A 26,621-nucleotide genomic window follows, 5' to 3' on the forward strand; every position below is an offset into this window, starting at 1 on the left:
CCCAAATCGTCAGTTCGGGGAAGGCATCCTTTAGTAGCCCAATGATGAAACCCCTGACATCCGCCCCTTCTTTTTTCTCGGGCACACCCAAAAACCGTAGATTATTTCTACGGGCCTGGTTCTCCAAACTTGCCAGCTTATCAGAAATATCATCTCTGTGGGCCTTAATGTTAGCGACCTCTTGCTTTTGCACTATAGTCCCACCCTCGAGAGCAGATATCCTCGCCTCTGCCTCAGTGACTCTATCAGCTGTCTCTGTGCACAATTTGATAGCTCTGCGAACTGCATTTTTTACCTTTGAGCACGTCGCCTGAGTGCGCTGATTTTCTGCCTTACTTTCGGTCCTATGACTCATCATGGTGTTATAAATAGTTATTAGAGTGATTTCCTTAGAATTGTCATTAAGGGGTCCATCCTCGACTATAGCATTAGCAGCCTCATCATTGCCCTCGAGGGTTTTAGATGCACTGGTTATTTCCTGAGGATTTGCTTTAGAAAAAACACCTTCAGCCAACTCCAGTAAATTAGATTCACTCTCCTTATTCACAACCCGTTGAGAGCCCCTCTTTTTCCGTCTCCTGATCGTAGAAGCAGAAATTTTCGGAGTAACTGGGCTGCCGCTAAGCTCCCCCTCTACTGAGCCACTCTCGTTACTGCAATCACCCCAGTCTTTACTAATATTCGCACTCTCATCTGTAGAAAAATCAGATAAAGAGTAAATATTTTCCGGCAGTTCCTGGGGGGGTAATATTTCTACTCTCGAAATAGTTTCAGACACTAATGAGGGGCCTGATTCTTGACCAATCTCCTGTATATCCTGTGTATCTCCCAAAGTTCCCAGGACTCCATCTCCCATAGTGCAACAGTTTGCGCTATCTAGAGCCTGGTTTATCAATAACTCAGTGTCTTTAGCCTGAGAGGCTTCCACATTTTTTCTCCTTTTTACCGATTGTTTCTCAAAAAACTCAGGAAGCGTCAAAGAGAGGATGCCTTTCCCACCTGTGCCCGCCGGCTTTTCAGCAGGCTTCTGAAGTTGTACACTCCCCTTCTGTATATTTCTCCCCACACTGGATACAGTCTTACCGGGAGTCTTACTGGGAGTAATTGTTTCTTTCTCCACACTGATGCCACTGCTGCCATCACCGTTACCTCCTGTGATATTTCCAGCTTCTTCGTTCGGTTTATGGCTACGAGTTACAGCCGGAGCCTGAGGCTGCATCTTCTTTTTGCGGGACCCCCCGCGTCCGGGATACACGCTGCTCTGAGCCCAGAGCAGATACGCTGTTACACGCCACAGCGGGGCACGCCGCTGAATACGGAAAAGGTCAGCCAGCATTCGGAGCAGCTGTGGTGGCTGAGCCGTAAGCAAACGAAGACCTCCAGCTGGATGCACCGCCTCTGATGAAGTCAAACTCAGCTACACAGGTCGTGAAAAAATCACCGGAGCCGGGCCGGGGACCACTCAGTTCAAGCCTGTGCCCTTCAAAAGAAGCGCCGGTAAGAGTTTTTCCCCAGCATGCGGCGCTCACTATCAGTCGGTCAGAACGCGAAAGGTCTCCTCCTTCTACTCCAGGGTGCTTGGAGCAAGGGATAGGGCTGCTCACACAGCCTTCACCACTGCCGCCATCTTGCCTCCGTGTAAGAGTCATTTGTGATGGTTTTTATTTGATCTTAAGTAATACTAACACTAAATAGGTATGTGCACCGGTTATCATTCAACTAACATTATTAGCAAACTTCATTTTGAGGGAATTGAGAAAAATTGACTCATGTACCAAGGGTTTTATTGTTCAAAAATCCACTGGTTCGGTAATTCACAGAGTTTGCAAATGCTAAACCCCTTTTTGAAATGTACTAAGCCCATTTAACAATTCAGAATTTGGAAGGGGGATGTTAATAGTGTCCCTTCTGAATATGTAATACATCCTTAAGGTATGTGTTAAGCTTTGAAACCATATGTGGGATGAAAAACAGTAACAGGAGGTGGTAACCCAAGGGGACATTTGTGATTCTGAAAGTAAAATGGGGTGCATTAAAAATGCCTTTATTTAAAAGCCATCACAGAGAAAAGACAAATATAGAACTTTCTTTATCTTTAGAAATAATACTTGCAAACGTTTATGTTCAATAATTTCTGATAATTTACTGATAAAGAGATCAGATAAAGATCCCCTAATTTCTTATACCTCGTGGTATCACAAATCTGCTAGAATTAACAGACTTCTCTTCTAGGTAAATCCAGGTATGAGAAGGTATTAAATTAATTATCAACTTTTACGCTATTTTAACACATTTTCTCAGTCCTACATTGATCACAACATTTCAAGCAATGGTCTGTGCTTAAACGTACAATGAAGGGGTAAAATTGTATTCCTACCACAATCAAGAAACCCCTGGGTCAATGAGGATTACTGTTGCAAATCAAAACTTAGCTAAGATGAAATATCCCTTTAAAGGGAAGATTTCCCTCACCCACCATAGTTGGCATGCTTCCTCATTTGGAATCTCCTCCCACCGTTATAACTAGTCACAGTACAGGGTACAGCCCCCTCACTGAGAGGGAGGAGTTCAGGCATGTTTTGTTATAGAGAAAGGTATACTAAATACCACAAAAATGAGCTCAGAGTAGTGGGAGCAGCAGAGTGAAAGTTAATAGGAGGTCAACATGTTTCAGCCTATTAACCCTCCAAAGAGGTGTTTGCGGCTCTCTTCGGACCCAATCAAAAGTGCTGCTGCTCCTTGTACTCAATTAATAACAAGCATTGGCATAGCCAATAGGTCTCGCCTTTGGGACCTCATAAGTGTTTAGCCATGCAGATCCAGTAAAAATGTGAAAGAATTTCTCTTAAAAAAGAAGACTATAAACTAACTAAGCTAGACGTGACTTTATTACTGGTTAATCGAATGTTTCTGGAGGTTTAGTATATATAAAGAGATCCTTTTTTCTATGGCGTGTCATATAAAATTGATGCTCTAAATTTTGGTAAGAGTACACAATGTCATAGAAATTTAATACTGCTTTTATGAAAGCTTGAAGTAAAGTGAGTTCTAAATGTCATTTGCTTATTAGTAGGCGCTAATGACTATTTCCGGATGACAATGTAGTTAGCATTTTTTTTGTATAAGATGCGTTAGAAGTATGGGTAGGGAAAATGGCTATTTTGACCAAAGGCTCCCCTTTCTTTATGCATGCTAGTTTTAATTTGTACATAGAATCACAATTTTTTTATGTGGTACACTGTAGTGTTAGATGAATTTGTTTTACACTTTTGATAAGCAAGAGATGAGGATGAACCGTTTTTTCGTCCCTGGTTTTAAATGGATTCAGGTTGGTTGACTGCCTCAGAAATAGTTGTTTCCCGCATGCTTCTTTCATGTGACTTAAATTCCTTCAGTTGAAGAGGCGGCTGCATGCCTGCAGATATGGCCAGATCAGTACTTGGCTGGTTCAGTTCACCAGTGGGGCTACAATAGAAGCTGTTAAGGGCAGGGGATTAGCTTCCCATTGGTTCAGCAGGTGCAGTGGCACCAGGTCCCAGACGCCTTACAGGCCCACTGAACCCTAATAACTGATGTTTGTCACAGCTCAAACAAAGACCTGAGGGGCTGCCAGTACAATACAGGCAGGGCTGCCCGCAAATGGAGCGCACTTGACTCTCAAGGCTTCCTCTTGTTTCTGGCCGATACTCGTTCACATACTGGAGGAAGACGCCTCCGGTTGGATCACCAAGGCCAGCGACCAATTTGCCCCCCTCTCAAGATACCCTCGCTCCAGGCACAGTAAATCACACAGGTGGTTTAACACCACTCTGAAAACTCAGCAACTTGAATTACGCCAGATGGAACGTAGGTGGAGACGTAACTACTCGCCCACCGATAGAGAGTTATACGTTACTGCACGAAAAAAATACAAAAGTGCAATCCTGGCAGCAAATTCCCTAAATATCTCCTAAAGGATTCTCACTGCCCCTAATAAATACAAGGAGATCTTTACAGTCATGAGCGAGCTTACGTCCGACGCTAGAACCCTTCCCTCTCAGACCCCCACCCAGGAGTCCTGCAACGCCTTAAACAGTTTCTTCATCGATAAGATCACTAAGATCAAGAATACTATCCCCTCTGTCCCTCATGCTGCCATATCAGTTTCCTCCCCCGGAAACCCACTCTCATTTCTAAGTTTTCCTACCCTTGACTCTAACATTCTAGCCAAACTCGTTGCTCGAGTTAAGTCGGGCTCGCCTAATGACTGCTGTATCCTACCCCTGTTAAACACTTCCCTCGAGACAGGCACGGTACCCAACTCTTTCAAGGAGGCAGTCTCGGTGCCTCTGCTAAAAAAACCTGGTGCCGACCCTGAGGACCTTGCCAACTATCGGCCTATCTCTCTTCTGCCCTACCTATCCAAACTTTTGGAGGCACATGTCACCAGCTGCCTCTCTCAATTCATTGAGTGCTCCAACTACCTCAAACCTAACCAAGCCGGTTTTAGACCAGCCCACTCCACCGAGGCTGTGATCCTGGCAGTCATGGATTCTTTAAGGGGCAATGCCGACAAAGGGGCACCTCAAGCGCTCGTCTTATTAGATCTGTCAGCGGCGTTCGACACGGTGGACCATAACATCCTTCTCCACCGTGTCGAGCAGGCCGGCATCCGGGCCTTTGCCTGGATTAAATCCTTCTTGTCGGGCAGAACCCAGGCGGTCCGTTTAGGCCCTTACACGGCCGCCAAGGAACCTTCCATGACCATGAAAGGACTTCCATGACCTTCCATGATTATCGTGACCTATGAATATGTTTATCTATCTTTAGGTTCAAATGACCCATCTTTTCCATATGCAAGTATCAGACAGGTCGGAAACGCCTAATGGCTTTGAACTTGATAAAGCCACATTAATCACTGGTCTTGAAATGCAAATGGCAGCATTAGGCACGCAGAGGTGTATTCTACGCAATCTCATTATGTTCAGGGTACGGGGGAGTGTTTAGGGCATAAAGCACTTTGTCAAAAACATTTCTGCCACCTTAGAAATTCAATCTTCCTTGTCCTACCCTAGTATACAAGTAGTACCCCATTCTTTGTATACCTGAATTAAATAGGCACACAAAATAGTACCGTATTTAAAGGCCCAGTTCAGAATTACAGCGAAGGTGCACTGTCCCAGACTACACAATGGTGCAGTCTTCAGTGGGTGCTATCATCCCACACAGGGGGAGTACACCAGATTATGCTGGAAAAAGCATGTGGTGCTCCAACGTAGGGGCAGTTGTAAACCACCAGTCTGCTTACAAAGTTAAGCGTTGGCAGCTATTAAACAAGGTGGCACGTTTCCCCTGCAGGTGGTTGGGGTCTGTCACCATCCTGTCAGGTGGAGGTATAGAATCAGTGCGCCTCCTGACTGCTTGTTTGCCCTTTCACCAGAGTCAGTAATACAGTGCAGTCGCAAGACAAAAGGTTTTCCCACATTTGAATGTGGCCATGCCCACTACAAAGGAAAGCATGCCCGCTGAGAATCTCTCCTACGTGATCCACACTACATAAAGGGCTATGTAAGTGTCTGCAGCCTCTTCTGTAGAACAAAAGCCAAAATGCCAATGGGACACAGAAAGAGGGTGCAGTCTGACGCTTCATCATGTACGAAGCCTTTGGCGTTCGTCTGTACTAAGCGAGTGACAGAGTTAATGGAGTGTTTATTGCCCTCTAGGTCACCCTACTTCTAAGCACCTAATACAGCTTGTACAGTGGTTTCTGTAATCTGTTCACCTACATTATGCATAATAGAAATAGTGCACAATTTAGGCGTTTGTGTCTGCCTACAATGTGGACCTGATACAATTAGCAGTACCTACAAGGTGGATGTTACAATTCAACAAGAGTCTAAAATACTTCAGCTCAACTGACTTTGCATCAATATTACGGGGCATCAGTCTTGATGGCAAGGCAACTTAAAAGTTATTAGTATTGTATACATTATTATCAGAGACTATACTTGCCTCTTGGATACAACATGCCCTCCAGTTCCTGGAGCATGCTCCTCCAGTCTTGAGCTCGCCCAAATCTCCACCTACAAAAAAACGTTTCCATCTGCCAAGTTTTATTCAGCGGGCAAGACTACGATAGGAGCTGGGCCTACAAAGACAATCTCTTCACTGCGAGGCCGATATCCTGAATTATTTTATTAGGACCCTAAAAGCAGGTGATAACACTTTTAAATTCCAGCTAAAAGGAATCCTGTCTAGCCCTGGCAATCCCTGGAATACCCAGATTATAAAGGCCAGGAGAGTGTTAGAGATTGACAAGTCATCTCTCCCCTCAGTCACTATCCCATACTCGGCCTGGAAAAGCACCATCAATAAGCAAGTCAAACTTATTTCTCAGTCCATGGACCTGCAGGCTCTAAAGACATCAACCATTCTGCTCCCCTTGAACTCTTTGTATCTTCTTGGGCGTCCACAAGCATACTGCCAGGAAAACTTAAGCAAAGTGGCTCGGAAGAACATAATGTTTATGCGACTTCTAGGCTTGCGCTCGACGGCCTTCAACAAATAGGCCCCAACAAGCGAGGGGGGGGATTGCAGGCTGTGTAAATACCACTCCAAATCATGGCTGCATCTTCTGTGCTGCTGCCCGGCACTAGCAGCCCCCAGAAGGTCCCTTTTGAAACCCTTGTTCTTAAAATGGGACGCCAGGAGGTGCTGGGAGGCCTCGGCCTTGTGTTTTACATCTACTGACATTCAAGTGCTCGCTAGGTTTGGAAAATGTGTGAGACGTTTGGACAACCTTCTATTACCTCCCCTGGTTGCCATGCTTCCTCCCCCTCCCCCTCCCCTCAAAGACTCATTACAGACTTTTTTCGTCCTTTGGCCCAGTACTCTCTGTCTTAACTATTTTATCCGACCAAGCATAGCAAAACGCTCAGATGGGGAACTATAATGCTGCTCTTCAATAAGCATATTGCTCTCTAAGACTTGAAAACTGTTATTTTGCCTTTTTACTTGAGAAATGTGCTAAAAGCTAAATTTTATACTTGTGCTAAAGTAGATTTTGTATAGCAATGGTTTTAAGTAACTGTGCTAAATTAATAAAAACTTGAAACTTGAAATTTGATACAACTTTACAACAGAATTTTATACATTTTCGTACAGTTGTATTTATATAATAAAACAACCTACCCACAATAATTGATCTATCTATTCATCTTTTTGGGTTCTGGAGTAGCATGCTCCTCACCGAAAAGCACTTCAACACTTCATCAGGGGTAGCAAGCGCTATATAAGTGCAAAACCTTCCCTCTTCTATCCCTGCACTATCTTTTTCAACCCAACTAACAGACCAACATTTCCAGCTCTCTAATACATTTTATATTTCCCTATACTAATTCACCACTAATCAGTTTTAGATCCTGGAGTAGCATGCTACTCGCCGAAAAAGCTCGTCAAAGTTCGTCAGGGGTAGTAAGAGTTATATAAATGCAAATACATTACAATTACTGTTTACATCAAGCTGCACTAATACGAGGAAAGAAGTAGAGTGGAGCTTAGCGTTTATCTGCCAAGAACGAAGCATACTACAGAAAGTGTGTGAACAGTCTATATGTTGTGCGCCTGGCAGAGAAAAGCACAGCGTACAATGTTTATCGAAGAGTCTATTGGCATAAAATAAAACGCATAGATATAGAAGGCAGACCCCATTCTCTGGACCTCAAAAGAATGGATTCTTAGGCATTTAGAATATTTTTGTGCAAGGAGGGATTTAAAATTAACTACGTCGCCTGCAAAAATTCAGAGGGCACGACGTACTCCGGAGTGTGCATGATTTGGTTCCCAGAACTCCTTGCAAGAAGGAGCTGCAGCATCTATGACGGGTCAGTTCATCTCTCCAAGCTATTACACAATTCATTTCTCCTTGGTTAATGCTCAGAAACTGGCAGACAAGGTCCATTTTTCATGGGTTCGTTGTACTCCAATCTGCCAAGGCCTCCAGGCACAGGGTGATTTAAAAAAACGCCTTATTAAAAGAACAACTATCGGTCAGCAGGTATTACAGCTTTTTGCTAAACATTGCAAAGGTCCCAAACCAAGAGAGGGAAAGGCTGAAAAGGGGAAGGTGATAAAGAGAGACAGCAAGGATGAACAAGCGCAGCCGCACGCGCCAGGTCGGCGGCGAAAGTGAAAGCGCTGAGTTTGGAGCAAAAGTGCATCAGGGCCAGCGCGACCGCCATCTGTTTCCAATTAACGCAACAGCAAGACGCGGGCCTGATAACCGGAAACGGATGGCACAGCTGCTCACTCCCGAGCTCCCTAGGCCTTTTTGCCTTGAACTCTGACCTGATGTTAGTTGATTTGCGGCCTCTGCGCACTTAAGCACTGTGGCCCAGTGTAAAGTGTATGCGCTCTCTGAGTGCGTGTGGTGAGAATGGCCTGCCCTCCCATAGGAATGCATGGGGGATATGAATGTCCATGATAATTCCTGATGTGAGAGGAGTGTAGGGGCAAGTTATGGTATGTGCGGACTCGAGACATTAAATGCTACGCAATGGTGTCCGCTGATTTAATGTGACTAGTGGAGAAGTGCCACTTTTAGAAGTTGGCATTTTTGTGTGCAGTGAATGTGAATTGACTGTCTGGCTTGTGATTGACAGGAGCTGGCTGGTGTGCTTGGCTCCAGGAGCCAGGATGGGTCTGCCCGGTGGTGAATAGGGAGATCTGCATGTAGATGGGAGGGAGGAGTTGCATCTGGGACCTGAATAGGGCTGGGCCTTCCCTCCACAATGCTGGCTCCACCTCCTGTGGTGCGTCTGATGCCCCTGGCCTGTCCTGTGACTAGAGGAGAGGAGCTGAGCAAAATAAAGTGCTCAAGTGCTCCTGAATCAGTTATAACTGGTTCTCTCCTAGCCCTGTGCAGTGTCACAAAGGGATTTAGCTGTATACATAAGGGGCTGTGACCCCATGAAAATGTTCTTGTTTGCTACTTGAATCTACCAGGGGCGTGCTGTTGCTGGGGCCCAGGGAAAGACTTGCCCCCCTGGGCCCTGCCCTGCCCCTGGATTCCTGGAGGACTTCTTGGGGACCCTTCTACTTTTGGATCCTGACAGAGAGGGGCTTGCTGCTGGTGGGGCCCAGGAGGGACCCCATGGGGGCTGTCTCCTTGCTGGAGTGCCCTGTGTACTGGCCCATGGGTCCTACACTGCCCTCCCTGATGCCTAGGACTTCTTGGACCTATTGCTCTGTGTTCTGCTTTAACCATGACTTGCTACAGCCTTCCTGCGCTTTATATAAAGACTGGGCGCGCTTTTGATTTAGTGCCCCCAGCGAGGGAGAGCCTGGGGTCTGAGCAGCGCGGAGCTGCAGCCTGGGCTGAGGGAATCCCCCTTGTAGGGATTCCCCTCTCCTCTTGAACCGTGTGGGTGCCCACACCACTTATCTTGTTATTTATGGTGTGCAGTTGCCCACCCTGCGCCTAAGAGTGCTATTTTTAATTTATGCGCTGTTGCCCACCCCGCAACTTTGCCTGATTATGCGGGTGCCCACCCCGCTGTATATTTGTACTTATGAGGGAGCCTACCCCTTTTATTGCTGGAAAAGATCACCGCCGCAGCCCGCGGCAAAACAGGAAGTCAGGCACCGTAGTGCCTGACGGTGGGCGGGACTTTTGGTTTTGAAAGGAAGTCCCGCGCTCGCCGCCGCCCGAAGGAGAATGCTGGTGCCTGCCTGTGCAGGGCTCCCATTGCTGAGGGAGAGCCCCCGTGCAGCAGGACTGCTTTAAAGTTCGTGGATCCATCCTGGCATGTGGGAAATACTCACAAGGTGAGGAATCTGCAGGTAAAGGAGTATCCACCCGAAAGAACGTTACCGAAGGCAAGTAACTGGTTTGTTAGGTTTTGCTGCTTTCGTATATTATCTAATTCCGGGTGGTGAACTCCGCTAGCAGAGTTATCCGTAATCAGCGGAGCTTGCGGAGTTCCTAAAAACTCTGCGCTGTGGAGCGTAGCAAGGTTTTTTTTCACGCTCGCGCTCTTCAACGCCATGTACTGGAGCGAGGAAAATCCACCTCCTGATGGGATTTTTCCTTGCTCGCGCTTGTCAAGGTCTAGTTGGCGAGCAGAAATCAACTTCCTGGCGAGATTCGTCATCGGATTTCTCAATGCGAGTAGTCGCGGCAGGATACAACCACTCGCGTTGAGAAACCTTCCTTCGCATTGACAAAGCTGCCGCTCGAGTAGAAGCAGCTGCACTCTCTTGCACTGCACATGGTGCCATTCACGATTAATTTTACAGGGTGGGACTAACAATCAGAGATCAAAATCACCACGAACTGCATGACCCCAACACACTCCGCTGCTCACAGAACTCCGCGTAGAGCGGTTGAGTTTTTTTGACACTTTGCGGAGTTCTTCATTGAGGAACACCGCCTAGGCCTAATCCTATCATGAAAATCTAGATTTCAGTCATATGTTAAGAAACAAGGGTGAGTAGAAACCTTTAGGGCGGAGAACATTTAAGACATTAATATTGTGAATTTTTTGGTAATTAGTTGATTTTTGCAAGTACTAACACTTCTCTGTGTCAAGTAAAGACCTTGAGATTTTTGTAACTTTCAGATAGTCAAATTGTGGATTCTGATGCAATTAAAACATTTTCAAGGCCTGAAATTTCTTTGGAGGTTGCATGCGGGCAGCCTAAGTTATCCTGCAAGAAATTCTTGATTAATCCTATTGCAACTACAATATGTGCTCTCTCATGTAAAGTCAGGTTGTTAGAAGCTTTTCTGCAACTCAAGATATGCCTTACTTTTCACCTTGTGTGGATGCATTTCTCATGTTTAGTGAGATCTCCTTTCTGAGTATAACGTTTCTGGCTTTCCCCTCCTGTATAAGGCTTTAGTCCAGTGTGAATTCCCTCATGTGAAGTGACATTGTATTCGTGATTAAACCTTATCTGACATTCAGAACACACATAAGGCTTTTTCCCCCCGTGTGAGTTCACTCATGACAAGTGAGATGTCATTTGTGACCAAAACTTTGCTTGCATTTCGAGCACTCATAAGGTTTTTCCCCAGAGTGTGATCTCTCGTGAAGCATAACTCTGTCTTTCAGATTCAAGCTTTTATGGCATAAGGATTTTCACCAGTGTGGAATTTCTCATGGTGAGATAGCGTTTTTCTCTGCAGCTTTTCTGGCATTCAGAGCACTCATAAGGTTTTCATCAGTATAGAGCTGCTTATGGTTAGTGAGGCTGTACCTATCAAATAGGAATTTCTAGCATTCACAGCATAGGTAATGTTTTTTCCGTGTGTGTCTGCTCATGTAGAGTGAGATTGTGTTTAAAATTGATGCTTTTCTGGCACTTGGGAGTCCTGAAGTATTTTTGATAGTGTGTTTTCTTATGGTGCATGTAACCATCTCTACCTCTGATTCTTTTCTGACATTTAGAGCACTGATAATGTTTTTCCCCCAGTGTGGATTCTCACATGTGCAGTGAGATTAGATTTACGGCTGAAATATTTTTGGCATTCGGAGCACTGATAAGGTTTTTCCCCAGTGTGGGTTCTTATATGGTGAGTGAGCTTGGTTTTTTCACTGAAACATTTGTGGCATTCAATGCACTGATAAGGTTTTTCCCCAGTGTGGGTTCTTGTATGCCGAGTGAGTATTCTTTTTTCACTGAAACATTTCTGGCATTCAGAGCACTGATAAGGTTTTTCCCCAGTGTGGAATCTCACATGTGCAGTTAGAAGTGATTTAAGTTTGAAATCTTTTGGGCATTCAGGGCACTGATAAGGTTTTTCCCCAGTGTGGAATCTCACATGTTCAGTTAGAAGTGATTTAAGTTTGAAACCTTTTGGGCATTCAGAGCACTGATAAGGTTTTTCCCCAGTGTGGGTTCTTGTATGTCGAGAAAGACTTCCTTTGTCACTGAAACATTTCTGGCATTCTGAGCACTGATAAGGTTTTTCCCCAGTGTGGACTCTCACATGTGCATTTAGAAGTGATTTAAGTTTGAAATCTTTTGGGCATTCAGAGCACTGATAAGGTTTTTCCACGGTGTGGATTCTCATGTGCTGTGTGAGATTACTTTTTATACTGAAACATTCCTGGCATTCAGAGCACTGATAAGGTTTTTCCCCAGTGTGCTTTTTTATATGCAGAATGAGATAGCGTTTTTCAATGAAACATTTCTGGCATTCAGAGCACTGATAAGGTTGTTCCACAGAATGGGTTATTGCATGTTGAGAAAGACTTTGCTTTTTACAAAACCTTTTCTGGCATTCAGAGCACTGATAAGGTTTTACCCCAGTGTGGATTCTTGTATGTTCAGTGAGTCTGAATTTTACACTGAAACATTTCTGGCATTCAGAGCACTGAAAAGGTTTCTCCCCGGTGTGGGTTCTTATATGATGAGTGAGAGTGTTTTTGTCAATGAAACATTTCTGGCATTCCGAGCACTGATAAGGTTTCTCTCCAGTGTGAGTTATTCTATGCCGAGTGAGACAGGTTTTGGTTCTGAAACATTTCTGGCAAACCGTGCACTGATAAGGTTTTTCACCAGTGTGGGTTAATACATGTTGAGAAAGATTTTTTTTTGTCCAAAACCTTCTCTGGCATTCAGAGCACTGATAAGGTTTTTCCCCAGTGTGGGTTAATACATGTAGAGAAAGACTTTGTTTTTTACAAAACCTTTTCTGGCATTCAGAGCACTGATAAGGTTTTTCCCCAGTGTGGGTCCTTGTATGTACAGTAAGGTCTCTTTTTTCACTGAAATATTTCTGGCATTCAGTGCACTGGTAAGGTTTTTCCACAGAGTGGGATAATACATGTCGATATAGACTCGCTTTTAAACTAAACCTTTTCTGGCATTCAGGGCACTGATAAGGTTTTTCCCCACTGTGGATTCGCATATGCTCAGTGAGATAAGATTTATCTCTGAAACTTTTTTGGCATTCAGAGCACTGAGAGAGATTTTTCCCAGTGTGCATTCTCTCAAATTCAGTGAGATGTGATTTATGGCTGAATCTCACATGTCGATACAGACTCGCTTTTAAACTAAACCTTTTCTGGCATTCAGAGCACTGATGAGGTTTTTCCCCAGTGTGGATTCTCATATGCTCAGTGAGATAATATTTATTTCTGAAACTTTTTTCGCATTCAGAGCACTGAGAGAGGTTTTTCCCAGTGTGCATTCTCTCAAATTCAGTGAGATGAGATTTATGGCTGAATCTTTTTTGGCACAGGTAACTTTTTTCCCCAACTTGGGTTATTTTGCTTTGATTGAGGCAGGTTTTAACACTGAATTTGTTCTCACAGCCCGTGTTTTTATAAGGTGTATTCCTAGAGTTAATATCTCTACATTTAGTTTTCTCTTGCTTATAAGCCACGGTAAGAGTGAACCCTATTTTAGAGTCGGGCTTGTTTAGATAATGTTCAGCATTTATCTCTAAAAGAAATTGTGTGTAATCTTCTTAACACTTGAATTAAGCAAAATATGTCTGAATGCAGCCCTTTAAACCTGTCGAAATGTTACTAGCAGATAACAGTCTTTTGGTTATAGCCTCTCCGGCAGCAACTTACTTTGTGACTGAAGTTTTTCTCCAATCTATTTGTATAGGTTCTTAGCAATGCAGTGAAAAGGTGTTAGTCTGATATTTAATGATTAAACTGAGAAGTACCTTTTTGCACTGGCGTAATGGCAGTAACTGAGAACATTAGAACATGCACAGTAATATTGTGGCTCACCAGTCGCAGAACATCAGTTCCTTTTACCCTTTCTATGTTTGGTGTAAGGTTAAGGATTGTAGTTTTGAAGACGAGGATTTATTTACATTAGCTATAGAGCAACGGTGCTCTCTTAATCCATTTTTATATTTAACAGTTTTACATATCACTCCTGCACAACAGATAATGTTGAGGCGATTTACATAGAATTACAGAACAGTACACAATAAAAAGGAAACAATCTGAGATGGTCATGAACACAATAAAGTGGTGAATTTTTAAGGTTTTCGCCAGAGTGAGCAGAGTGGGTCGAGGTGTTATATACCGAGGCAGATAGTCTCAAACTTGCATAACTGGTTAAAAACGGTTGTTGAACAAAGGTGACTTTCCAATCTTTTGGTTGTTAGCGTGTCAGCTTCGGAGTCTTCTTTCAGTGTCTTTTCTTTGATGGTTTGCAGAAGAAACCTTTTGTTATATCTTTCTTTTATGCAGTGTGTGCTGCCACTCTGGAATTACATGATGCTTTAGATCATGCGTGCTTTAGATGAACGTTATTCTGTCATGCTGAGGCAATTTGTCTTTCTGATAATATTTTAGATGAGGATGTGGTGATTGGTCTTTCTGGCATTATTTCTGATGCTGTGTGGACATATATGACTTTGATCTGGGTTCATGAAATGCTAAATTAGAGACTTCACTTACAGGCATAGTACTTTCCTCAGCTCCCACTTCCTCGCCACACCTTGATTTTGGAAATTGTTTAAACTTAGAATGCTGGATGTTTTTCAAAATAATCCTCCTTATGGCAATAACATTCAGTTGGCTGGTGCTAAATCTTGCTTTCTTCGTCCGTAATTTCAATCACCTATAGTATTAAAATTAAATAGTTAATACATGTAAATTTCCCCAAAAATAATTTGCAAGCCATATCAATGCAGAATTGCAGAATTTTGAAAAAGTTGTGCTATTCTTCAGACAGAGCAGAGTGTAGAATGGTAGCCTGAGAGACCTTGGATCTAGGAGTGAGGATTTGTAGAATTTCCAACATTTTATTAAGCTCAGAAAGGATACATGTACCCTATGGACCTGTAACATAGAATCCCAAAGGCAGACATTAAAGTCATATGGACTGGCACCAAAAAGATATTTAAAATAGAATACTATTAATTAATTTTTAATGTAGATTTCTAGGATGGGAATTTCCCCTCCACGGACAACAGGCGTTTCCCCCGCCCTGAGTTACCACCTACTTGTATCTGGTAACCCGACTTTTGAGCTCTGGCCTCTGCCTCAAGCAAATCTATTGTGTGCTGCGAGGACTATGCCTAGACCTATCCCTCAACTATGGTCCAGAGTATGAATCAAGGGCAATGAAATTAAGGCGTACTTTCATGTGTTCATTTTATTCCACCTGATTATCAGTCGTTAGGCTTTTCTGCACCTGGATTTACCAGGTGCAGAAAAACAGGACACAATTTTTTTCCAGACAGAAAAATTAGACTGAAAAGACCCACAAGACTCAGTGCAGCAGAAGCAGCCAAGACGTATGCTGTTTTTTTACTAACTGGGGGAAACACACACTTCTTCCCTCTGTTAGAAATATCTTTTCCCTTCCCTCCCCTGCTTCGCCCATCTCCCCCCCAACCAACCACATGCATATATCTACCACCTGCTTAAAACAAGTGGTAAATAAAAGCAGAAGAACACTATGAAATAGTGAATGGCATGTGGTTTGACAGGCAGAAGAATCTGTTCCTCGTGGCAACTCCCCAGTCCATGGTGTCAAACTTGTAACTGCATGTTACTGGGATAAATCTACCACAAAACAATTACTGAATATGCTACTTACCAGTATGCATCTGTTCTTGGCATGTAGGGCTGCTAACATTCACATCTAGTGCATAGATCGCCGCCTAGTGTTGGGTCCGGATGATTGCACCTTGTTGTCCTGGAAGAGTCTTCGAAGTATCACGAGATAGGTGGCTCCTCCCCTGGACTACAGTGCGCATGGGCATCGACTCCATCCCAGATTGTTTTTAGCCATTGTGTCAGAGATGGAGTGAAATAGCGTAAATGATGTCCATGCTAATGAATGAATGCAAGAATGGTCTGCAACCGCTACGGGTGCCGGGGAGGAGGGCGGGCGATGTGAATGTTAGCAGCCCTACATGCCAAGAACAGATGCATACTGGTAAGTAGCATATTCAGTTCGAGGCATGTGGGCTGCTAAATTCACATCTAGTGCATAGAATACATAGCAGTCCCTCCATTAACGGCGGCCGCCCGTGCCGACTGCAGAAGTTTGAAAAAGAGATTTAAGAACAGCCTGTCCTACAGCTGCCTGCTGTTTAAAATGCACATCCACGCAATAATGTTTAGTAAACGTGTGTGGTGTAATCCATGTGGCTGCTCTACAAATATCCTCCAAAGGAATATTACCCAGGAAAGCCATGGAGGCCCCCAACTTGCGTGTCGAGTGGGCCCTGGGGGGAACCGTTAAGGTGCGCTTGGCCTTGTGGTAGCAAATCTGGATACACTTAACGATCCACCTGGCTATTCCAGCTTTGGAAATGGGGTTGCCTTTGTGCTGGGCTGAAAAGGCAACAAACAATTGTTGTGTTTTCCTAAAGTGTTTGGTCCTGTCAATGTAGTACATTAACGCTCGTTTGACATCAAGCGTGTGAAGCATCCTCTCTGCCACTGTTTCGGGGTTCTGAAAGAATGTGGGCAGTTCAATGGTCTGATTAACATGAAACCACTTTAGGGAGAAACTTAGGATTAGTGCGCAGCACCACCCTATTAGGATGAATCTGAATGAATGGCTCTTGTACTGTGAGCGCCTGTAGCTCACTGACGCGCCGTAGAGACGTGATGGCAATGAGAAAGGCTACTTTCCATGTGAGGAATTGAATCTCACAGGAATGTAGGGGCTCAAACGGTGGCCCCAATAATCTGGTGAGGACCACATTGAGGTTCCACACAGGAGCTGGTGGGGTCCTGGGGGGATGACTCGTTTCAGCCCTTCAAGGAAAGCTTTAATGGCAGGCACCCTAAAAACAGAGAGGTGCTGCCTGTTCTGGAGATAAGCCACTATGGCGGATAAGTGTATCCGAATGGAAGCATACGCCAGATTACATTTGTAAAGATGTAACAAATAGCAGATGATATTAGGAATGGATGCATCTAGCGGGTTGATATGATGGTCTGTACAGTAAATGACAAACCTCTTCCATTTTGCTGCATAGCAAGCTCTGGTAGTGGGTCTTCTTGCCTCCCGGATAATGTCCATGCATTCCGGGGGCAAATCAAGGTAGCCAAACTCTAGGACTTCAGGAGCCAGATCGCCAGGTTGAGCTGTTGCGGATCCGGGTGCTGAATGTCGCCATGGTTCTGCGTCAAGAGCCTGGGTGTGAGGCGTAGTCTTTGATGCGGTACCACGGAGAGCTCCAGGAATGTGGTGTACCATGGTTGGCGTGCCCACGTTGGAGCAACCAGGATGAGTGTCATCGAGTGTTGCAGCAGCTTCCTTGCCACCAGCGGTATGAGAGGTGCTGGGGGAAAAGCGTACGCAAATTTGCCTGACCAGTTCATCCATATCGCATTGCCCTGCGACTGAGGGTGTGGGAACCTGGCGGCGAAGCTTGGGCATTTTGCGTTCTCCCTTGTGGCAAACAGGTCTATCTCTGGATGACCCCACTGCTGGAAGTACGGGTGGAGTACTGATGGATGTATCTCCCACTCGTGCAGTTGGTGGCTGTACCTGCTGAGCAGATCCGCCATCTGATTGTCCTTGCCTGGGAGGTGTTCCGCCATGAGGAAGATGTTCCTCTGAATGGCCCACTTCCACATGCTCTGAGCCAGATGAGACAGCTGTGGAGAGTGTGTTCCTCCTTGCTTCTGGATATAGTACATTGCCGTCATGTTGTCCGTCCGGATCAACACGACCTTGTTGCACAGATGTACTTTGAATGACTTCAGTGCCATGAAGATCACCATCAGCTCCAAGTAGTTGATGTGCATCCTTTTCTGTTGTGTCGACCATAGTCCCTGCACCGTGTAATGGAGTACATGCGCTCCCCATCCCTGGAGAGACGCGTCCGTCGTCAGGATAATCTGTGGCACAGGCTCTTGGAACGGTCGGCCCTTGCAAAGGTTGTGTGGAGTTCACCAATGCAGAGAGTTGTATGCCCGACCGGTCACCAACACTAGGTCTTTCAACTGTCCTTGAGCCTGAGTCCACTGGTGTGCCAAGCACTCCTGGAGAGGACGCATATGTAACCTCGCGTGCGGGACTATGAAGATGCAGGAGGCCATCATGCCTATCAACTGCATAAACACTCTCGCTGGGAGTGAGTGTTGCGGCCTGAACTTTTGAATGAGCGACTGGATACTGGTGATCCTCGCTGGATTTGGCTGAGCTGTAGCAGTCAGAGTATTGATTGTCGCGCCCAAGTACTGCCTCACATGGGCAGGTTGAAGGTGCGACTTCGGATAGTTGAGCGAAAACCCCAGACTGTGAAGAATGTGAATAGTGCTGGACATGTCCGCGGCGCACTGCCGTGCTGACTTGGCCTGAACCAGCCAGTCGTCTAGATAGGGGTAGACATGTATGTTCTGTCTCCCGAGGTGCGCCGCCACAGTCGCCAGACACTTCGTGAACACTCTGGGGGCAGTGGTCACTCCGAAGGGTAGTACCTTGAACTGGTAATGCCTGTTTTGAATGGTGAACCTGAGGTACTTTCTGTGGGATGGATGGAGTGGTATGTGAAAGTAAGCGTCCTTGAGATCCAAGGTTGCGAGGAAGTCCCCCTCTTCTAACAGTGGAAGGACTTGCTGCAACGTCAACATGTGGAAGTGTTCTGAAAGAATATACATGTTGAGCGGGCGTAGGTCCAGGATGGGTCTGAGTGAGCCGTCCTTCTTTGGTATTAAGAAGTACAGGGAATAAACCCCTGTGCCCTGTTCTTCTACTGGCACGAGCTCTATGGCGCCTTTTTGCAGCATCGCAAGAACCTCCTGCTGCAATAAGTGCAAGTGCTCTGCTGACATAGGGCGGTGCCTTGGGGGAATGGTGGGTGGAGTGGACGTTAGCTCCAGACAATAACCGAACTGGATAAGTTTCCTTACCCACCTGTCCGTGGTGATGGATTTCCAGACAGGCAGGAACCGTTGGAGTCTCCCCCCGACAGGTGTTAGATGGTCGGGGGGCAGTGACAGGAAGTCCTGTTTGTTAGCGGCAGAGGAGCGGGAATTGTTGTTGCCTCTGCCTCTGCCCTTGGCGTTGTTTCCTCTGTAACCACCCCTACTCTGTTTAGTGTAAGAGGATTGCGCACCACCCTTAGTAAATTGCGCCTGCTGTGCCACGTGTCCTCTGGTAACACCTCGATTGCCTGAGCGACGAAAAGTGCTTCCCCTAAACTGCTGAGACTGAAGTGCACCCATCGATTTCGCAGTCTCAGTGTCTTTCTTAATCTTTTCAAGTGTGGTGTCCACCTCTGGGCCAAATTGTCTGGATTAACAGGCTGATTGAGAATAGTCGTTTGTATCTCTGGCTTAAACCCCGAGATGCGGAGCTATGCTTGGCGTCTCAGCATCACACTAGTGTTGATGGATCTTGCTGCCGTATCCGCAACGTCCAGCGCACACTTAATAGCAGCGTTGGAGATGAGCTTGCCCTCTTGGATGAGCATCTCCGCACCCTCTTTAAACTCATCAGGGAGGTGTTGTAGAAGCTGCTCTAATGTATCGTAGTGTGACCTGTCGTATCTGGCCAACAGAGCTTGTGTGTTTGAGATGCGCCATATGTTGGCTGCCTGCGCTGCCACCCTTTTCCCTGACGCCTCCAGCACTTTAGACTCTTTGTCCGGGGGAGGAGCTTCACCCGTCGTCTGAGAGTTCGCCCTTTTGCGTGCATTAGAGACCACCAAAGAGTCCAGAGGCAACTGGCCCCGAATGAAAGTTGGGTCCCCAGGTGCCGGCCTGTACTTCTTCTCAATTCTAGGGTTCACCACTCGCGCCCTAGTAGTGTCTTTGAAAATGTCAGTGGCATGTTTCACCATTCCTTTAAGCATAGGAAGTGTTTTTACAGTCTTTTCAACAGTAGAGAAAGTGTTGAATAGAAAGTCCACCTCTAGCGGGTCAGCATGCATCTCTACATTGTGGTTCGCAGCTGCCCTTTCGATTAAGGCATTGAATGCTGTAGAATCTTCTGTTGGAGAAGTTTTAGGCCCATAGGCTTGTGGGTCAGAGATAGGCTGGTGGTCCCCCTGATCCCCTGAGGGCAACCATGAGTCCTGTTGTTCATCAGGGTCAGTGTTCTCAGGGAAGGTATACTGTTCCTCCTGGTCGCCCTCCCCACCATCTGAACAAGTGGATGAAGGTGTTGGACTTCTGGTTGGTTGGTAAATAGGCTCCACCAGTTGAGGGGACCCCGGGAGTGGCTTCTTCTTCTTTAGAGGGATTACAAACGGCTCCAGAGGCTGTGAAGTAATCTTTCTCTTCTTGAGGGTCAGTTTTCCAGTGTCAGCATCGATAAAGTGCTCCGACTCGTTATCCAACAAGGGCTGACGACCAGAACCGCCACTTAGTTGAGTATGCCTCCCTTCGACCGAGTCCTTGGGCACCGACCGAGGCGCAAAAGCCTTCGGCACCACCTTTGGTGGCAAGGTAAAGTGAAGCGGCATCGAGGCTTGCTTCTTCGGTACAACCGGAGTAGTCACTGAGGGCGTCTTCGGGCCCGACTTGGATTCTTTGTCCCGAATCCGTTTGAGGGAGTCTTCTACCTGCTTCGTAAAAGAAGCGGACGGCTTTGTCGATCCGACTGTCGACTTCGATCCACCCCCTGGGGAAGACTGGAGCGTGGATGACACCTTTTTTGCCGTTGGAGCTGCCGATGCGCCGTTGGCCGAGCTCTCGCCACCGTCTACGGCTCCATGCGTCGCTGTCGATGTCTTCGGATCGACCGACTTTCCTTTTGGTGCCGGGACACCCGGCTTCGGCACGGCGCCCCTCTTGGCATCGCCGACCGGTGTGTCTGCCGACGCGGTGGGCTTGACTTTAGGCGGCACCGAGGCCTTCTTTGAGCTTGGCTGCTCAACCACTTTTGGTACCTTAGCCGCATCAACAGTCTTTTTCGGCCTTGAGGTATCCGAAGATGACGGCGTCGATGACGTAGCAGACGCCTTCGAAGATGACGGCGTCGATGACGTAGCAGACGTCTTCGGTGTCGATGGAGTGGCGTCCATCTTGGTTTTGGTCGAACCCGAAGGTTTCACTTTCGGTTTCGTTTTGGGTAATGGCGGCTCCGCAGAGGTGTCCATAGCCGGGCCGATAGGCGGGGCGGAGGATCGAGGCGTATGGTCGTGGGTAAGGCCTCGTGGAGATCCCGTGACCTGAGCCGTTGTAAAAGTTGGGACGGGGCATAGCTCATCCTCCGAGCTATCTTCCATGGCCCCAAAAGGTTCTCCGTCGTCCCCTACCTCCTCGATGTCTTCCTCGAGGTCGTGGTTCTCGACCGCTTCTCCGTAGTCGGTCTCGACCTCCGCCGATGCCGGCGAAATCTGCAGGTGAAGCTCCTGCTCATCTGCCGCGGGGTCGCCGATGATGTCCGCTGGCCCCGGAGCCGATCGCTGGGCCTCAAGGCGCGCCACGCGCCGAAGCTTGATGGTCTTCTTCGACCGGAATCTCGAACAGGCCATACAGTTGGCCTCGTCATGGTCTGGCGACAGGCACTTGTTGCACACTGGGTGCACGTCGATGTGTGGGTACTTTGAACCACACACGGGGCAGTACTTGAACGGGCTCCGTTCCATCTTATCAACGTCGGGGTCTTGCTGCGTCGACAGGGCCTCGATGATCGAAGAGTCACCGACTCACACGAAATCCCACTCGAAGAGTAGGAATGAACACGAGACCCCGAACGCGAACAATACCGACGAGTGAGTAAAGCCTTTTGGCCTTAATAAAGTTGTTTTATCGATCCCGAACAGGAGACGTCGAAATCACATCCGAACCCAATGGCGGAAAATGACAATCTGGGGATGGAGTTGATGCCCATGCGCACTGTAGTCCAGGGGAGGAGCCACCTATCTCGTGATACTTCGAAGACTCTTCCAGGACAACAAGGTGCAATCATCCGGACCCAACACTAGGCGGCGATCTATGCACTAGATGTGAATTTAGCAGCCCACATGCCTCGAACATGAGATTTTTCTGCCACCGCAGTACTGTGCAACTTCTAACAAGGGACTATGAGAGATCTTGGACCGGTCCTGTGACCTGGAGGGTCACACCAAGTGTGCCCTCATTTAAGGCAGAGGACTGTCATGGGTTTAACAGCTAGAGCGGTGATGGCAATGCACCCTGTTGTAAGGATCAATAGCCTGATTAGATCTTTGCATGTTATGTTATGTTATGTTATTTTTATTTGTACCGCGCACAGCTGCCCCAGCAAACGGGCGTCCTGGCGCTTTGAGAAGGTAAACACAACACAACATTAAAAGCGGGCAGAATGGAGAAGAGACACAACAGATGAGCTAAACAAATAAAAAGGTCTTGATAGCCCGTCTAAACTGAAGGAGCTCATCGATGGCCCGGATTCGTGGAGGAAGAGAATTCCACCAGCTCGCTGCCAGGACTCGAAAGGAGCGGCCACCAATTCTGCTCAACTTAAAACGCGGGACCCCTGCTAATTTCTGGCCTAGCGATCTAAGAGTGCGAGAGGGGACATAGGGGATCAGCAGTTTCTCCAAGATTTGTGGGGAAGTACCCTTGATGATTTTAAATGCAAGGCAGAGAACCTTAAATCTAATCCTCTGCTGCACAGGGAGCCAGTGGAGAGAGCGCAGGGCATTGGACACCGAGCACCGCCTAGGCAGACCTGTCACCAGTCGGGCCGCAGCGTTTTGAACCCGCTGGAGCCGCAGAAATTCTGACTGGTTAACCCCCGCCAGTAGGGAGCTGGCATAGTCCAGCCTGGACAGCACTGATGCTTGGACCACCAGCTGTCTTGTGGGTGCATCAAAGAATTTGAGGATGGGTCGAAGTCCTCTGATGATGCCATAGCAAGAAGCCGCCACCTTCTTGGTATGACAGATGAAAATCAGAGAAGGAGCAAGCCACACCCCCAGGTTTTTTATCCCTGCCGCTGGGAGGGGAGTCACACCCAACTCCGAAGGCCACCATTTGTCACCCCACAGAGCCACCTGTTTACCAACCACCATAATCTCCGTCTTCTTGGTGTTTGACTGGAGACAGTTGGAATTCATCCAGTTAGCCACTTCCCGCAGACCATCACAGAACCTGGGAGCCTACAGGTCTGAGTCCCCACTCAGTGTGACCACCAGCTGCGTGTCATCTGCGTAAGAGACCATGGTCAGGCCCCACCGCTTGACGACCGCAGCCAATGGTCTCACATACAGATTGAAAAGGGTGGGACTCAGTGATGACCCCTGTGGGACTCCCTGGTCTAACGGGTAGGATGACGACTTACCGGGCGGGATCGCCACCTGGAATGACCTATCCGTAAGGAAGGATCGATACCAGTGCAAGGCGGAGCCAGAAACGCCCACCTCCTCAAGACGCCGAATCAGAATCCCGTACGAAACCGTGTCGAAGGCGGCACTGAGATCTAATAACAATAGGGCCGCCGTCTGACCGGAATCCAGCACGGAACGCAGATGCTCGACCATCGAGAGAAGGGCCGTCTCCGTGCTGTGACCTGCACGGAACCCGTTCTGAGTAGGGTCGAGAATGTTAAGCCTAGCAAGATGCTCTGTAAGAGTGGCATTCACATGGGCCTCCGCTATTTTCGTGGCCCAAGGGAGAAGGGAGATAGAGCGGTAGCTTTCAGGTTTAAGGGGGTCAAGGGTCGCCTTCTTCAGAATTGGTGTGACTACTGCCTGCTTCCATCTGACGGGAACCACTCCAGAAGAGAGAGACAGGTTGATCAAGGACAGCACCGGGGTGCCGCAAACCGGCGCCAGGGTCTTGAGTTGGGCCGGTTTCAGCGGGTCTGCTGGAGATCCAGACTTGATTTTGGCGCTGAGAGAGTCAAACACCTCCAAAGATAAGGGGGGTAAGATAGAAAGACTTTCCCCCTCACCTAAGGTGCGACCAACCTGCTCTAGCATCAGGGAACCCGTTGGAAAAGTGCGATAGATGGCTTGCACTTTTTCATGGAAGAAAGAGGCCAAACCCTCACAATGTGAGTCCGAGCATCATGGTCAGTGGAGTGGCTTTCTACTGACACACCCATGTAATGCTCCATTTCTATACCTGTGCCCAGACTTTGCGATAACATCAAGTGCATGTTTAGGGTGTTGGTGTGCGTAGCATAAATGCAATGTGAGAGTGCGACAGAGTAAAAACCATCTCCTGCCTGCCAGTTGTGTATACAAGTGGGACCATCTATCCCTCATTTATACCAGAGTTCAAAGTCCTCTGTTACCAAGGAATAATGTGCTCTACAAAGCACATAGGTGCCTGCTGTGGCACCAGGGATGGTGTCAGACTGACAGTTTATCTAAGTTGAAGGGACATCACCTGTAGACTGAATTACTTAATGGAGAAGCTGTGTAACTGTCCTGAAGAGCCTAGAAGTCTGCCTAGAAGCCTGCCTGTATGGTAAGAAAGGGAAGGGGGTTTCACTATCCAGCAGGAGGACAAGGCTGTCCTGGAAAAAGCAACGTCCGACACATCCTCGTTATCTGTAGGGCGAGCCGGAAAGCCATCCAGCAGGACCAGCTAGTCTGAGGGATGCCAAGACTCTCCCAACAGTTCAAGGCAGAAAATAAAACTCTACGACAACATGATTGTTGAGGCCCAGTAGGACGATTGTGTGCTGCCAACAGGCCCATTCAAGGTTGCATTTGCCAAATTCCTAACACAACAGAGTCTGAATCTACTGACTTCCTGGAGAGCCTGTGTTGGGCTTTTAGCTGCTGAATTTCTGACTACTCTGTGTCAGAGGTCCAAGAGGTAACGGGGTGGAGATACCTTAGTCGATTCAATAGTTTTTGATTACACCCCAAGCTCCTGTCACCAACATTCAGGCAGCGTGTAAACAGCGTGTTCTCTACGCGAAAGAAAGCCGAGCCTGGCTTCTCAAGAAGCGGCGATCCTTTGGTCTGTACTCTCTGCAATCTCTGCAATCTCTCAATCAGATATTGCAGGGATTCTAGTAACAGGGCATCACAATAGTCCAGCTTACTGAGGATGGTGCTCCGGACTATCAGCGTTCTGTTCTGTTAAGAGAACATCGGAAGGATTTTTCGAAATGCTCTGATCAGAGTAAAACCACTTCCAGCTGTTTTGTTGACAGTTTTCTAATGTCAATTTGTTGTCAACCATGACTCAACCATGACTCCCAGATTATGTACCACGCTACTGGGAGCCAATGGAGTAGCAGGGGATGTTGGCCAAAACTCAAGCGGAAGTTTAGGAGGGATTCTATCTACTGCACAGTGTAGAATCTCTGTCTTCTCAGAGTTAAAATGAAGAATTTGAATTTGAAGCTTCACACCAAAGATAGACCCGTTTTCACTTGAGTTTGTAGGTTTTGATAGTGGAGGGTGCTCTAGCGTTAGTGAGGACCTCCCTCAGTCCGGAGGAATAATCAAATTAGCAAACTCATAGTGCTCAGGCACCAGTTGGATTCGGATGGCAGATCAGGCCATGGTTCATAGTAAGAAGATTCGAAATTGGGCCCAGCTAAATTGGATTGCACTCCGACATAAGGAGGAGCTCCGTAAACCAGAACTGGTGAGGTCATCTGGGGGCTTTGAGAAGAATGCCGCAGGGTTCTTTCTGCATTTTCCAAAGTACCCTTGCGACTAGAGGAATCAGTGGAAAAGCGTGAGCATATATTTTTGACCAGTTCATCAAAAACGCATTTCTGCACATTTGCGGTTTAGGTTGGTCACCAATAAATCCAGATTGGGGTGTCCGCAAAGCTGAAAGATGCGGTCCAGCGTCGGCTGATGAAGTTCCCACTAGTGATTTGACGAGACCGACCAGCTCAGGGAGTCCGCTAGAAGGTGGACACCCCTGGAACATGGACTGCTGTGATCTGATGTTGAATTGCCCAATCCCAAATTTGCTGAGCTTGAAGGGATGCAAAGTGCAAAGTGTATCTCGTGCCCCCTTGTTTGGTCACATAATGCATGCTTGTTCAATCAATCAATCAACAGATTTGTAAAGCGCGCTACTCACCCGTAAGGATCTCAAGGCGCTGGGAGGAGGGGGGGTCGCTACTGCTCAAAGAGCCAGGTCTTGAGTTGTTTCCTGAAGGAAAGATGGTCCTGGGTCAGCCATAGGTGGGAGGGGAGGGAGTTCCAGGTCTTGGCCGCCAGGTAGGAGAAGGATCTTCCTCCGGCGGTGGCTTTGCGAATGCGTGGGACGGTGGCGAGGGCGAGGCTGGCGGATCGGAGCTGGCGGGTGGGTGTGTAGAATGTGAGGCGGCTGTTGAGGTATTTGGGGCCCATGTCGTGGAGAGCCTTGTGTGCGTGGATGAGGAGTCTGAACGTGATCCTCTTGCTGACGGGGAGCCAGTGCAGGTCTTTCAGATGGGGAGAGATGTGGCTGTGACGGGGGATGTCCAGGATGAGTCGTGCAGAGGCGTTCTGTATGCGCTGGAGTCTTTTCTGGAGTTTGGCTGTGGTTCCAGCGTAGAGGGTGTTCCCGTAGTCCAGTCGGCTGGTGACGAGGGCCTGGGTGACCGTCTTCCTGGTTTCGGTAGGGATCCACCGGAAAAATTTTCGTAGCATGCGCAGGGTGTTGAAACAGGATGACTAGACGGCGTTGACTTGCTTGGTCATCGTGAGGGAGGAGTCCAAGAAGAAGCCCAGGTTGCGTGCATGGTCCGTTGGCTTGGGGGCGGTGCCCAAGGCAGGGGGCCATCAGGAATCGTCCCAG

At 47.3% G+C, this 26,621-nt stretch overlaps 2 protein-coding genes across 2 annotated transcripts in view; both read right to left on the reverse strand.

Annotated features, from left to right (window-relative positions):
- The window catches only part of LOC147737577 (uncharacterized), a 499,818-nt gene that overhangs the window by 138,906 nt on the left and 334,291 nt on the right, over positions 1–26,621 (reverse strand). The window contains exons 5-6 of the mRNA XM_086924527.1: positions 11,491–11,835; positions 337–1,398 (exon numbers count right to left, since the gene is read on the reverse strand). Coding sequence (XP_086780653.1) covers positions 337–1,398; positions 11,491–11,835 — 1,407 coding nt within the window. The remainder of the gene's footprint in view (positions 1–336; positions 1,399–11,490; positions 11,836–26,621) is intronic.
- LOC147737578 (uncharacterized) lies at positions 12,015–13,177 on the reverse strand. Its single transcript, XM_086952438.1, has 2 exons — positions 12,172–13,177; positions 12,015–12,058 (listed from the first exon to the last, which is right to left on the reverse strand). The coding sequence occupies exons 1-2, from the start codon at positions 13,175–13,177 to the stop codon at positions 12,015–12,017; spliced, it is 1,050 nt and encodes a 349-aa protein (XP_086808564.1).

Source organism: Lissotriton vulgaris, chromosome 1_1 (genome assembly GCF_964263255.1).
Source record: "Lissotriton vulgaris chromosome 1_1, aLisVul1.2, whole genome shotgun sequence".
NCBI lineage: Eukaryota > Metazoa > Chordata > Amphibia > Caudata > Salamandridae > Lissotriton > Lissotriton vulgaris.